The sequence below is a fragment of the Salmo trutta genome, chromosome 9, assembly GCF_901001165.1.
Source record: "Salmo trutta chromosome 9, fSalTru1.1, whole genome shotgun sequence".
Classification (NCBI taxonomy): Eukaryota; Metazoa; Chordata; class Actinopteri; order Salmoniformes; family Salmonidae; genus Salmo; species Salmo trutta.
Genome location: NC_042965.1, coordinates 12,619,071 through 12,633,392, shown reverse-complemented (window position 1 = coordinate 12,633,392; position 14,322 = coordinate 12,619,071). Strand labels below are relative to the sequence as shown.

Sequence of the window (14,322 nt, the reverse complement as noted above, 5' to 3'; positions counted from 1 at the left end):
AAGTTAAATAAAGAACAGCTGAAAAGAGGAGAAGAATCAGAAGCTGTTCAAATATCAGGTGTACGGCAGGCCCGGAGTGATGTTGTATAACAGGGGAACCTCTGTAATCAGGCTGATACTGTTGTTGTTATCCTGTGACTGTCGTCCCTCCCTGCCTGCCCCAGTAGCCTCCATTGTCCTGCTGAGATTGCTTTTCTTCCTGGCCACCAGTAGCCCATGGCAAAGGGTCTGTGTGTGTTTGTGTGCGTCTGTGCTGCAGTGTGCAGCGGGCGGCTGAGGATCAGCCCAGGCGGAGAGCAGATGTTGTCATGACACCTGACCTCGGGAGCAGACACCACTCTGGGGGTTTCTCCACTGTTGGACCAATCTGCCATCTGTCACTCTCGGAGGTCACCATGCACAGAAAGGCACTGTGCTTTGAAGACACACAGGCACGCAGGCGTACACATGAACACACACACGCATATATAGACACACACACACACACAAAGATGTACAGGCTCCACTCTCCAATACAGCCTACGAGAGCCATGCAGCCTATGTTCACCATTCACCTACAGTATTGTAGTGTAGTTTCTCTAAAAGGGTCAAACACACAGCGCTGACTAACTGGAATTAGCACCCGGTGGCCGTCCTATCATCGCATCTGACCACTGAACATCAGCCGTCATTTTCTATTCATTTCCTGACGATTCGGGGAATGTTGAATCGCACAACTCAGCAGATGATTAACTGCAGACGGGGGATGTTCAGGTTGGTCTGTCTGCGCTTTCAGACAAAAAGAACACTTGACTGTTCCAATTAAATGTTCACCACAATACCATGAATCATTTTGAGAATTTAACCTCTTCAACGCAGTATCGAGAAAGTGACAAATTGACCATTTTGGGCCTGGAGCTAATTAAACGTTTTTGGTTTTTCACAGTCCGTCTCTCTATTACATGCCTTCTCCACCTCTCTCTAAACTGCCTCCAGCCTGGAGTCAAACTGTTCTAGGAACACTTTTTTCCCCTGCCTTGTTTTTCTCCGCTCTCATTTCCTGTCTGTTTGGTGTCTGTGCCTCTGCTAAGTATCCTTTAGTCTTGTCTGATCTGTTTGAAAGCACTCCCTCAGGGCTTGCTGTGGTGATGTGCCTCAGTCCCTCTCTCTCTCTAATCGTAGCTTCCCAGACCACATCTGGTAATGTTCATTAGAGGCCTGTTTATTTGGCCCTATTACTGACAGAGCCCATGGGAAAGGAACTGCTCCCCCAGGGACACAACACAGAGAGAGCGAGGGGCAGGAGGAGAGGCACGGGATGCAGGGAGAGGCAGAAGGGAGATAGGAGGTGCAAGGGAGTTAAGGCGAGACAGGAACAGGGACAGGGAAGGAGGCTGCCTGGGGGATTTCTGACTCATGCTGCCTTCTCCTAATGACTGGTGGTGGTGTTGCTACTGCCTAGCCTGCTGCTTTAAGAGACTGGGAACCTCCTAAGTGATTAAATGTGGCTCAAGGTGTGTGACACGGAAGCAGACCCTGACGAAGGAGTTACTGTACAGAGCTCAGTGTCGTGTTTGGTTGAGGTCTACCTATGAGAACATTTTATGAAGTTTAGGTGATTTAAACAGATGATATTGGCTTTAGTTTAGACATCATTTCAGACCATTTAAAAAAATGTTTTTAAAGGACCTCCTTATCACTCCATCCAGAAGAAAGCCATTAACTTATCTTTTGTGTTTTCTTTGTGAAGAGTATCCTGTGTGAATTTGTGTGTGTGAAAGTTCATAGAACACCTGCCGCTGTGAGGCAGTCTTCTGTTTAGAGTTGAATGGGAAAACCACAAGTAATCACGGGTATTATGGAGTGTGCTGCCTTGTGGGTAATGCAAGTCCCTTTCAGTTGTTCGGTTATGATCCACAGACAGACAGGTGGTCGGGCTCAAATTCATCAAATGAGGAAATACTCCTCTATTATTGTTTTCTCTCCTGCCTCCTGCACACACGCACACGTGCACACACACAGATGGCCTCGATGTCAGTTATATTAGCCGGTGATCAAAATGTATGTGATTTTTCTTTGTTATGTGTCACCCCTCAGACTCAAATATCTCTAATCCAGCGTTGAAGTTCCCCAACGTCAAGTTGCTTCAATCAGTCAGAAGTCAGAACAGAACAGTCAGCGGCTCAGTTCAGCCCCTCCTTCTCTCCACTGAGGTTTGTGCCAAAGGGAAGCCGACCCGGGCCCGGCGGCCCATGAAAGCCCAGGGCCCTGTGTGATGATATGATCACATACAATACAGCACCTTTTCTTCCCCCGGTCCTTCGAGGCTGTTTCCTGCGTCTGAATGAAAGGATGGGAGTGGGGGGTGGAGTGGTGGACTAAAACGCAGGGATTCATCTGCCTCGTAGCAAACAGAGGTTGCATTGAAGCATCTCTGGCCAGGACAAGGGCTGGCTTTCATTCATGAGTTTCAAGTTCCTTGGTGTCCACATCACCAACGAACTATTATGGTCCAAACAGACCAAGACAGTTGTGAAGAGGGCACAACAACACCTTTTCCCCCTCAGGAGGCTGAAAAGATTTTGCATGGATCCCCAGATCCTCAAAAAGTTCTACATCTGCACCATCGAGAGCATTCTGACCGGTTGCATCACCGCCTGGTATGGCAACTGCTCGGCATCTGACCGTAAGGCTCTACGGAGGGTAGCGTGTACAGCTCAGTACATCACTGGGGCCAAGCTTCCTGCCATCCAGTACCTATATAATAAGCGGTGTCAAAGGAAGGCCCAAAAAACTGTCAAAGACTCCAGACTGTCTTCTCTGTTACCGCATGGCAAGCGGTATCGTAGCGCCAAGTCTAGGACCAGAAGGCTCCTTAACATCTTCTACCCCCAAGCCATAAGACTGCTGAACAAGTATTCAAATGGCCAGCCGGACTACCCCCCCATTGCCATTGTATCCGGCGCATGTGACAAATCAAATTTGATTTACACTGTAGTCAGTCACCACCACACCACACATGCCAGGGAATGAATGGGCCTGCTTCTTATTTGACTTCAGTCAGAGAGTTTTAACACACACGTAGCTAGGCCATCTAGCTAGCTATCCAAAGGGGAATTCATTAAAGCCTGGACAAACACTTGAGAGAATGATTATCCGAGGTTATATCAGTTCCAGCTCTTTGAATACAGTGCCTGCAGATTAGAACCTGTCATGGAAACCTTCGCCTCAGGCGCTAACTGGGCTATTTATGTCTTTCTGAAGGAGGGGAGACTGGCTGTTACTGCAGAAGACTTATTTCTCCAGGCAAGCAGGCTCACAGACAGGCAGCACGGGGGACATCTATGCTAAGGTGTGACTCTCCAAATACTGAGGCCTCAACCCAGCATGCATCATCACGTCAAAGACTTCTCATCAGGCAAAATGTATGCACTACATAGGGAATAGGACCACATTTTGGACACAATCTAAGTACAGGACAGGTTGATGAGTGACAGACAGAGCAATATTGCTCAGAATACCATGGCTCAGTCTCATCCATACCATATCACCTCCAAATCTCCCTTCTCCAGTGGGGGACCAAGCCCTCCTCTGAAGCAGAAGAGGTCACGTGACTCACCGTATCAATTGCCGGTCCCCAAAAAAAGACAGATATTTTGAGGAGTCTCTTCTGTTTTCCTGCCGACTGAGGCACAGTATGTGAACCCTGGGCACGGCAGCCCTCTCCAGACAGCGCATCTCTCATCTCCCTGGCTGAGGCTCTGAAGCTAAGCCCCTTGATTCTAGCCATCCTAGAGTGTGGATCATATCTCTCTCTTGGGTTCTTATTGGTCCTACACTGCACTGCTTTCTGTTACTGTCATGTCAGCTTACTAGATGAGAGGCCTCCTTCAGATAAACTACCCTGGCCTGACCTGATCCTAGTGGCTCTCATTCACCAGTTCAGATATGAGGGAAGACCTCGGTATTCATGGCATGGAATGTAAAGTAGGCATCCTACAGTACTACACTGAACAAAAATATAACCGCAATATGCAACAATTTCAACGATTTTACTGAGTTACAGTTCATATAAGAAAATCTGTCAATTGAAATAAAGGAATTAGGCACTAATCTATGCATTTCACATTACTGGGAATACAGATATGCATCTGTTGGTCACAGATACCTTAAAAAAAAGGTAGGGGCATGGATCAGAAAACCAGTCAGTATCTGGTGTGACGACCATGTCCTTCACATAGAGTTGAGCAGGCTGTTGATTGTGCCCTGTGGAATGTTGTCCCACTCCTGTGTAATGATCATGTTTAATCAGCTTCTTGATATGCCACACCTGTCAGGTAGATGGATGATCTTGGCAAATGAGAAATGCTCACATATTTGTTATAAACAAATATGTGCACAAAAGTTCAGAGAAATAAGCTTTTTGTGCGTATGGAACATTTCTGGGATCTTTAATTTCAGCTCATGAAACATGGGACCAACACTTTACATGTTGTGTTTATATTTTTGTTCAGTGTATATAAAACGGAAACATTGGATGGCACATTACCTGGGAATACCACTTGTCTTGACTTCAGAGCGGCATTGTTTTAATTGAGGTGAAGGAAGGTCGAAATCCTGTCAGAAATGGGAACATGGCCGTGGAAATACACTTCCTGTATGCTCAGGGAAGGAATTTCATGGAGACCATCAAACAAATAACGTAGCCTATATTATTCAGACAGGCTGCAACACAGACAGATGCCACCAGACCTCACCAACCTGCTCTCTTCCGTTCTCTCTCTTTCTCTCTCTCAATTCAAAGGGATTTATTGGCAAGGGAAACATGTTTTTACATTGCCAAAGCACGTGAAATAGATATTAAACAAAAGTGAAATAATCAATCAAAAATAAACAGTAAACATTACACTCACAAACGTTCCAAAGGAATAGAGACTCTAATATGGTCATACATTTGGTAGGAGGTTAGGAAGTGCAGCTCAGTTTCCACCTCATTTTGTGGCGGTGTGCACATAGCCTGTCTTCTCTTGAGAGTTAGGTCTGCCTACGGACTCTGTATCTCTCTCTCTCTCTCTCTCTCTCTCTCTCATCAAACCTCCAATATGAGGCCTTGGGTCTACTGTATCTTATGGGTTCATGGGTCTTCATTAGGCCTAACTTATAACCTGAAAAGACTGAAGGGACCATGTCAATTAACCCACCTGGATGTGGTTAGTTCTCCAGGCATTAACTTACGTTGTCAACAATTCAGTACGACCTGCCACACAATTCTTTCATTTTGAAAAGACAAAGCAAGCCAGTTTAGCCTACATGGTGAGAAACGCTTGAAGATTCAGTGGAAGATTGAGGAAAGAAACTAGCAGCGTTGTTGACATTAGGCCACGGTATTAGAATTGGATTAATCTGATAGGGTGCACTTAGCTTGCTCTGCTGAATGTTCCCATTTTAGACATCATTTTTCACATCACAGCAGTGTTTAAAGTTTGTCCAAACATAAACAAACATTTCCAGCGTTGAACACTAGAGAAGACACAACACAACCTCTGACCTCTGCCTGTACATTGTAGACACGTGGGATTGTCAACTCTTGTTACCGTGGGATAATACAAAAAATGAAGGCATAGTAAAAGATACACAAAAGGAAGGAAGGCGTAGTAAAAAAAAATATCAGCCCTCTCCAAAAAATGTGGTGCTCCAGTCTAGCAGGCCACTAATCACAATCTCCATGTTTAATTAGGAGAGTCTGAGGACAGTGGCAGGCACAATGATGGCTTTGTGGCCCAACAAGGGGGGCGAAACACTGCCAGACACAATTAAGATGTGGCCCAGAGCCAAAATGGCTGCCTGGGCCTGCAGGAGCCAAGAGCCGACCTGCCCTGATTGAGCCTCTGCGCCAGCCCAGTTTCATCCCACTCCACTGCAGCTCAGTAAGGCAACACTGGCACTCCGATAACAGGCTGGAAACAGAGCCAATGTTCAGGTAGCCTTTGTGCAACAGGGGGTAAGAGGGGTCAGGGGACAATAGAAGTTCTACGTGTCGTTTATGTAGAAGATCTACTGAACACTTTGTATTGACCTGCTCATTTCACTTTAAAAATGGAGAACAACAACAACCTCAGATATGCGTTACAACTTGTTTACTAATTTACAGTCTCTTTATGTATCTGTTCACAATTCTGAAACCATCCAGTCTAATTACCCTCCACTTCCATCTGTCCTTCAGATGAAAATCTCTCAGAGAGAGAAAGCCCATTCAACAATCAACAGGGGGACAAAACCCTTGAGCAGGGGGAGCGGGGGGAAGGACAGGGGGGAGTAGGGTAGGACAGGGGCTGCAGCCAGAACTCACTGGGAAGCATCACCCAGATTAGTCACACAGAATTAATCTGACTGGAGAACAATGGCCGCCGAGCTTCTGGCAAAGCCCAGCTGTCGCTCCGTGAAAGAAAAGAGAAACAAGATTTAGGACTAAGAGTGAGTGTCTCCAACAGAGAGTTCTGCTGGAGAGAGGGGAGAGGGAGCCTGCATTCAGTAGCAGTGGGCTGGGCTGAGCAGGCTGCGAGACACACAGACACAGCGACCCCCCTGGTACAGTCCTCTTCAAAACCCACACAGCTCATTCATTCGCTGGCCCAGGCCTAGGTTGTATTTGTCTTCCAAGAATAGACATGTGCTACTCTCTTAGACAACTGAAAATGCCTTCAGAGGCCCAAGCTAGGCCTCAACTCAACATGATAAAAATTAAACAACTTCATGTTCTTGGATATGTCATTTACTAAATGCTCTCTGGAATGTATAATATGTGTTTCATGCAGGTGTTTGCTGTGCATATTTACCTCATGTAAAATAAAAGGGATTTGAAACTTACTTGCACTCTCCATTTCCATCAGCCGTGGCCTCACACCTCCCCAGGTTCAAACACGACTCGGTGGACATAGAGCATCTTAGACCTGCAAACAGAATGAGTCAATACAACACACACACCACACACACACACACACAACCTCTTGATTCTTTTCACAACTGAGGAGAAGATTTTGATATACAGTCATCAATGGATGGTTTTGGAAAAGCAACAAGACGTGAACTAAATAACATCCAAATGCTTGAGTATTAAACAACAGAAATATCCTTCATGATGATGATTGTATGGACTAGGTGTGACTACTGCCACCTTGAAGTGCAGTTTGTGGTGAATGGGACTTGACTCACTGGTAGGCGCATTCTTCCCTTTGCAGCTGTCCCAAAGAATGTACAATATTTGGGGAGTAACATAGCGCTGCAAAATGGTTCTGTGTAACTCGACTCAAACCTGCCTCAATGGTTAAGACTTGAGTTTTCATATTCCTGTGAAGTTATAGGCTGAACAGTGAACTTTCTTGCAAACGCACAGCGAATGGCGCAAGCCACATCTGTGAGCCGGGAGCACAACGGTTAGTGCTATCCAGGATCCTATGATGACAATACAATGTCCTGCCTGGTTATCTGTAAATACTAAATAAATGTGAAGGTGCAATATGCAGAAATCGCTCCACCATTTCCTGGTTGCAAAAATTCTAATTGTTTGCCTAATTTCAGTTTATGTGACAAAACAAGAATATATAGTGTAGAAAATCATTGTACCATCTAAAGCGCTGTGAAATATATTTTCAATAACCAAAAATATTTTATTTTCAGCTGTTTGAAGCCGGTGTACAAAACCGAAAGTATAACGCAAAAACGAAACTTAAGAACTGTAAGCATAGAAATAGCGCACATAGATCTACCGCTTCTTAGACTTGCTTTCAATGAGAATGGCAGATCTATAACTTACATTTCTATGTCAATTTGGTGGGGTCACCCACAAAGTTACATATCCTCCTGAGATCCATCATTTTTGTCCTCTAGTGGACATCAGATCTTGGTCCGAACCTAAGCCATACAAGCCACTTTATTGCATCCTGTTGTCCCCTTGAGAGGACATCCTTGCCTTGAATTCTAAATAAATCACTGACAGTGTCACCAGCAAAAGCACCCCTATACCATCACACCTCCTCCTCCATGCTTCACGGTGGGAACCACACATGCGGAGATCATCATTCACCTACTCTGCGTTCACAAGACACGGCGGTTGGAACCAAAAATCTCAAATTTGGACTCATCAGACCAAAGGACAGATTTCCACGGGTCTAATGTCCATTGCTCATGTTTCTTAGCCCAAGCAAGTCTCTTCTTCTTATTGGTGTCCTTTAGTAGTGTTTTTTTTGCAGCAATTCAACCATAAAGGTCTGATTCATGCAGTCTTCTCTGAACAGCTGATGTTGAGATGTGTCTGTTACTTGAACTTTAAGCATTTATCAGGGCTGCAATCTGAGGTGCAGTTAACTCTAATGAACGTATTCCCTGCAGCAGAGGTAACTCTGGGTCTTCCTTTCTTGTGGCGGTCCTCATGAGAGCCAGTTTCATCATAGCACTTGATGGTTTTTGCGAATGCACTTGAAGAAACTTTCAAAGTTCTCGAAATTTTCAGGATTGACTGACCATGTCTTAAAGTAATGACGGACTGTAATTTCTCTTTGCTTATTTCAGCTGTTCTTGCCATAATATGGCCTTGGTCTTTTACCAAATAGGGCTATCATCTGTATACCACCCCTCCCTTGTCACAACACAACTGATTAGCTCAAACGCATTAAGAAGGAAAGAAATTCCACAAATTAACTTTTAACAAGGCACAATTGTCAATTGAAATGCATTCCAGGTGACTACCTCATGAAGCTAGTTGAGAGAATGCCAAGAGTGTGCAAAGCTGTCATCAAGGCAAAGGGTGGCTACTTAGAAGAATCTCAAATATAAAATATATTTTGATTTGTTTAACACTTTTCTAGTTACTACATGATTCCATATGTGTTATTTCATAGTTTAGTTTTGATGTCTTCACTATTATTCTACAATGTAGAAAATAGTACAAATTAATAAAAACCCTTGAATGAGTAGGCGTGTCCAAACTTTTGACTGGTACTGATATATATATATACATACAGTTGAAGTCGAAAGTTTACATACACTTAGGTTGGAGTCATTAAAACTCGTTTTTCAACCACTCCACAAATTTCTTGTTAATAAACTATAGATATTGCAAGTTGGTTAGGACATCTACTTTGTGCATGACAAGTAATTTTTCCAACAATTGTTTACAAACAGATTATTTCACTTAATCACAATTCCAGTGGGTCAGAAGTTTACATACACTAAGTTGACTGTGCCTTTAAACAGAGATTAACGTACTTTGGTGTGAAAAGTGCAAATCAATCCCAGAACAACAGCAAAGGACCTTGTGAAGATGCTGGAGGAAACAGGTACAAAAGTATCTATATCCACAGTAAAACGAGTCCTATATCGACATAACCTGAAAGGCCGCTCAGCAAGGAAGAAGCCACTGCTCCAAAACCGCCATAAAAAAGCCAGACTACGGTTTGCAACTGCACATGGGGACAAAGATCGTACTTTTTGGAGAAATGTCCTCTGGTCTGATGAAACAAAAATAGAACTGTTTGGCCATAATGATCATTGTTATGTTTGGAGGAAAAAGGGGGAAGCTTGCAAGCCGAAGAACACCATCCCAACCGTAAAGCACGAGGGTGGCAGAATCATGTTGTGGGGGTGCTTTGCTGCAGGAGGGACTGGTGCACTTCACAAAATAGATGGCATCATGAGGGGGGGAAATTATGTGGATATATTGAAGCAACATCTCAAGACATCAGTCAGGAAGTTAAAGCTTGGTCGCAAATGGGTCTTCCAAATGGACAATGACCCCAAGCATACTTCCAAAGTTGTGGCAAAATGGCTTAAGGACAACAAAGTCAAGGTATTGGAGTGGCCATCACAAAGTCCTGACCTCAATCCTATAGAAAATGTGTGGGCAGAACTCAAAAAGTGCGTGTAAGCAAGGAGGCCTACAAACCTGACTCAGTTGCACCAGCTCTGTCAGGAGGAATCGGACAAAATTCACCCAATTTATTGTGGGAAGCTTGTGGAAGGCTACCCGAAACGTTTGACCCAAGTTAAACAATTAAAGGCAATGCTACCAAATACTAATTGAGTGTATGTAAACTTCTGACCCACTGGGAATGTGATGAAATAAATTAAAGCTGAAATAAATAATTCCCTCTTCTATCATTCTGACATTTCACATTATTAAAATAAAGTGGTGATCCTAACTGACCTAAGACAGGGAATTTTCACTAGGATTATATGTCAGGAATTGTGAAAAACGGAGTTTCAATGTTTTTGGCTAAGGTGTATGTAAACTTCCAACTTCAACTGTATATATATATATATATATATATAAAATCAGGTCTAAGGAGCATATTGCAAAGAAAGAAAACTGATGCTGGAATAAAAAAGTTCTGAACTGTCACATCTTAAAACGCAATTTTAAGAAAATACTCTCAAAAATAAGCTGCCTTTGAAAAAAGGCTTTTGAAGTTCGAATGCAACAAGTGCAACATTCTGAGATCGTTCTACAATCAATGTCACTTCCCATTTGTTCTTCCCTGCACATCAGCATTTACTGTGCACTAATACGATTTTATATGAGTGAATTCATGGAAAACATCTACATAATAAATGTAAAGTTTCACTTATTTTATGATTTTTTTTATCCACTGTGTATCGAACAAAACACGGTTGAATATTATTGTTGCACTTACCTCGTGTTAGAGCAATAAGCGACAACAGGAAAGTTAGTTTCACAAAGAAATTATGCATTCCTTCTTTTCTGATTTAAAATTGATGTATAATTCCAATTGGAGTTATCATAGATCCTGTTAATTTTCCTCTTCGACAGTTAAAAAAACTTCCAATTCATCATTTCATAGATCCAAAAAAGTAAACGTTTGCGGCGTGTCTCTGAACTTCGTACATGCGATGTTTTCACTCCAGCTTCGGAGTTGTAAATGACTCAATTCCCGTGACCACATCTAGGGGCGTTATGGTTCCGCGCCACTAGGTCTACTTCGCCCACGACAGCTATTCATTATTTTATTTCATCTAGAAATGTTCTGAGGAGCAGTGGGAAAATACGCCCACCCTGTAAAACTATCGAAGTAGCACCTTTAAAAATATATATATATCCCAGGCGTTTCCTGTTGGTAGATTTAGCAAACACTGACAAAACAGATACTTTAAAGCGACAGTATGTCGAATTTCCAGTAAATCTAGGCTAATTTCAATTAATAAAAACATAAATATAACAGAATGAATCCTCAATTAAACCAGGTTAAAACAGTTAACCCTTAGTTTGGAAGAATATATAGTTTATGTTATGTATGTCTTATGTCATAACCAATTTATAACCAAATTAAGGACATATTTCTACATTGTTTATATTTGTGTTGGTGGCCCACGCTTTGATTGTATGCTCATTTTACAGTGTGGCTTTCACATCACTAAAATACAAATGTAGAAGCGATCTTATCTTTAAGCAGTCCAAGTGGAGGTGTTCTCTGGTTACTATCATTTTCACATACTCAACATACAGACAAAATCATTCTGTGTGTTTGTTTTTGTTTTTCACAGAAGTATGCATGATTAAATATGTTATCTAGCATGTGAGCCATGATAACAGATCTAATCCTCCATAGCTGGTAAATAAACGCTGACAGTAGGCCTGAAACAGATAAATACATTCTGGTTGTGCTTAATCAGAAAACACAGATTTCAAATTGATTCCATCCAATGGCACGTTGTCCTCTATAAAAATGATTTATATATATATATATGTTTAAATCCTTTGTAACGGATATGGGCTTTGCAATGCCTAAATATCATGGGTAAAAATCAAGAAGGCCCTTAATGAGAATGTTTTAGTAGTTTTATGGTGACTTTGGTTTCTTAGGCTGGTACGTGTATCCTAAATGGGTCAGATCACAATCAGATCGTCAGCACAAATGTCAACTTCCACTCACAAACAACATTCATTAATTTCAACATTTAGCAATAATTAATTTGGAACTAATCATAACCAAAAAGAAGGGAAAATATTTGCAACGGGTGTTTTTTTATGCCTGCAGGGCATAATTTGTTCAGTGGTGAATCCATATTTCTGTATGACATTTAAAGGAGCTGCATACGCAACAGGACCTCCAGGTAGAACATCAACCTGGAGTGTGGCATGGATAATGGAGAGAATGGTAAAGGAGTGAAGGGTTGTGGGAGAATATGATGGAGAGAAGGTAAAGTGGTTGAGGAGGTGGCGATGGTGACAAAAAAATAGAAATAACAACCTGTTTTTATAACTTTTACAGAAAAACCTAGATAAAAGCAATGCAAATTATATAATCGGCTATGGCTTTATCTCCAATGTGATACAAATTTACATTTGTATTGTGTCACATTCCAAGGCTGAGTGTTAACAGAATTTGTGTTGCCTTCCTTCTCATTGTGTTGACCTGGGCCATTTCAATGGCCTCCATTCCAGTAGCTATTACAGATGCAGGACCATAATATTTCACTTAGAAAATGGTTTTATCCAAAGTAATTTACAGTGCAGTGAGTACACATATTTTTATTTAAATTTGAAATCCGTAAATGGGGAAACAGCGCCACGGTTTGTTTTGTTGATGAAACGGAGGAGAGGAGTGACCGGCAGCATAAAAAACAAACAAATCGCAATACATATTCTGCTTTGCTATCGCGTGTGTAATGATGTCCGAGGTGAATAAAACTGTGTTTGTTGTAACTTCTTTGTTGTTATAATATCCCAAACGGACGTGGCAGTTTCACCAAGTATGGATTCCATCTTTAAGTATATGTGATCCCTACGGGGATTGAAACCACTACCTTGAGCTTTCTAGAGCCATACTCTTACCAACTATCAACTCAAGCCACTGAAAACAGGCTACTTGTACAGTGTAGAATCTCACTATTTTAATCACTCCCATGAAATTAATTGTGTTTTTCTACCTCTTTGTGCCTGTCCTGTCTTGACTTGCCTAGTTAAAGAAAGGTTAAATAAAAAAAAATATATATATATAAAAGTTGGCTTTGTTAGCACTCCAAATTGAGTTTCAGTTTGTTTTAGGTTGAGATTGACTATTTCTGAGTTAATCTCATAGCAATCACTGCTTGACTAAACATTGACATGGTTAATCTAAACATATCTAAACAACGTGGTCTCAGGGCAATAGCAGTCATTCAATCTTCTCAGTGTAACAGTTGGGATAATGGGACAATTCGGAGTACAAATCAAATCAAATCAAATTTATTTATATAGCCCTTCTTACATCAGCTGATATCTCAAAGTGCTGTACAGAAACCCAGCCTAAAACCCCAAACAGCAAGCAATGCAGGTGTAGAAGCACGGTGGCTAGGAAAAACTCCCTAGAAAGGCCAAAACCTAGGAAGAAACCTAGAGAGTAACCAGGCTATGAGGGGTGGCCAGTCCTCTTCTGGCTGTGCCGGGTGGAGCTTATAACAGCACATGGCCTAGATGTTCAAATGTTCATAAATGACCAGCATTGTCAAATAATAATAATCACAGTAGTTGTCGAGGGTGCAACAAGTCAGTAACACAAGAGTAAGTGTCAGTTGGCTTTTTCATAGCCAATCTTTGAGAGTATCTCTACCGCTCCTGCTGTCTCTAGAGAGTTGAAAACAGCAGGTCTGGGACAGGTAGCACGTCCGGTGAATAGGTCAGGGTTCGAGCAGGTCTGGGACAACAGGTCTGGGACAGGTAGCACATCCGGTGAACAGGTCAGGGTTCCATAGCTGCAGGCAGAACAGTTGGAACTGGAGCAGCAGCACGGCCAGGTGAACTGGGGACAGCAAGGAGTCATCAAGCCAGGTAGTCCTGAGGCATGGTCCTAGGGCTCAGGTCCTCCGAGAGAGAGAAAGAAAGAAAGAGAAAGAGAGAATTAGGGAGAGCATATTTAAATTCACACAGGACACCGGAAAAGACAAGAGAAATACTCCAGATGTGACAGACTGACCCTAGCCCCCCGACACATAAACTACTGCAGCATAAATACTGGAGGCTGAGACAGGAGGGGTCAGGAGACACTGTGGCCCCATCCAATGAAACCCCCGGACAGGGCCAAACAGGTAGGATATAACCCCACCCACTTTGCCAAAGCACAGCCTCCACACCACTGGAGGGATATCTCCAACTACCAACATACCATCCCGGGACAAGGCCGAGTATAGCCCACAAAGATCTCCGCCACGGCACAGCCCAAGGGGGGGCACCAACCCAGACAGGAAGACCACGTCAGTGACTCAACCCACTCAAGTGACGCACCCCTCCCAGGGACGGCATGGAAGAACACCAGTAAGCCAGTGACTCAGCCCCCATAATAGGGGTAGAGG

At 42.8% G+C, this 14,322-nt stretch overlaps 1 protein-coding gene across 2 annotated transcripts in view; it reads right to left on the bottom strand.

Moving 5' to 3' along the window:
* Window positions 1–10,959, bottom strand: part of LOC115199909 (neurogenic locus notch homolog protein 1) — a 44,754-nt gene extending 33,795 nt beyond the window's left edge. Inside the window, exons 1-2 of one of the 2 annotated variants that reach the window (XM_029762449.1) lie at window positions 10,668–10,959; window positions 6,848–6,929 (exon numbers count right to left, since the gene is read on the bottom strand). In XM_029762449.1, coding sequence (XP_029618309.1) covers window positions 6,848–6,929; window positions 10,668–10,725 — 140 coding nt within the window. In that variant the 5' untranslated portion in view covers window positions 10,726–10,959. The remainder of the gene's footprint in view (window positions 1–6,847; window positions 6,930–10,667) is intronic. The other variant, XM_029762448.1, reaches the window with a different exon arrangement.
* Window positions 10,960–14,322: the final 3,363 nt, after the last annotated feature.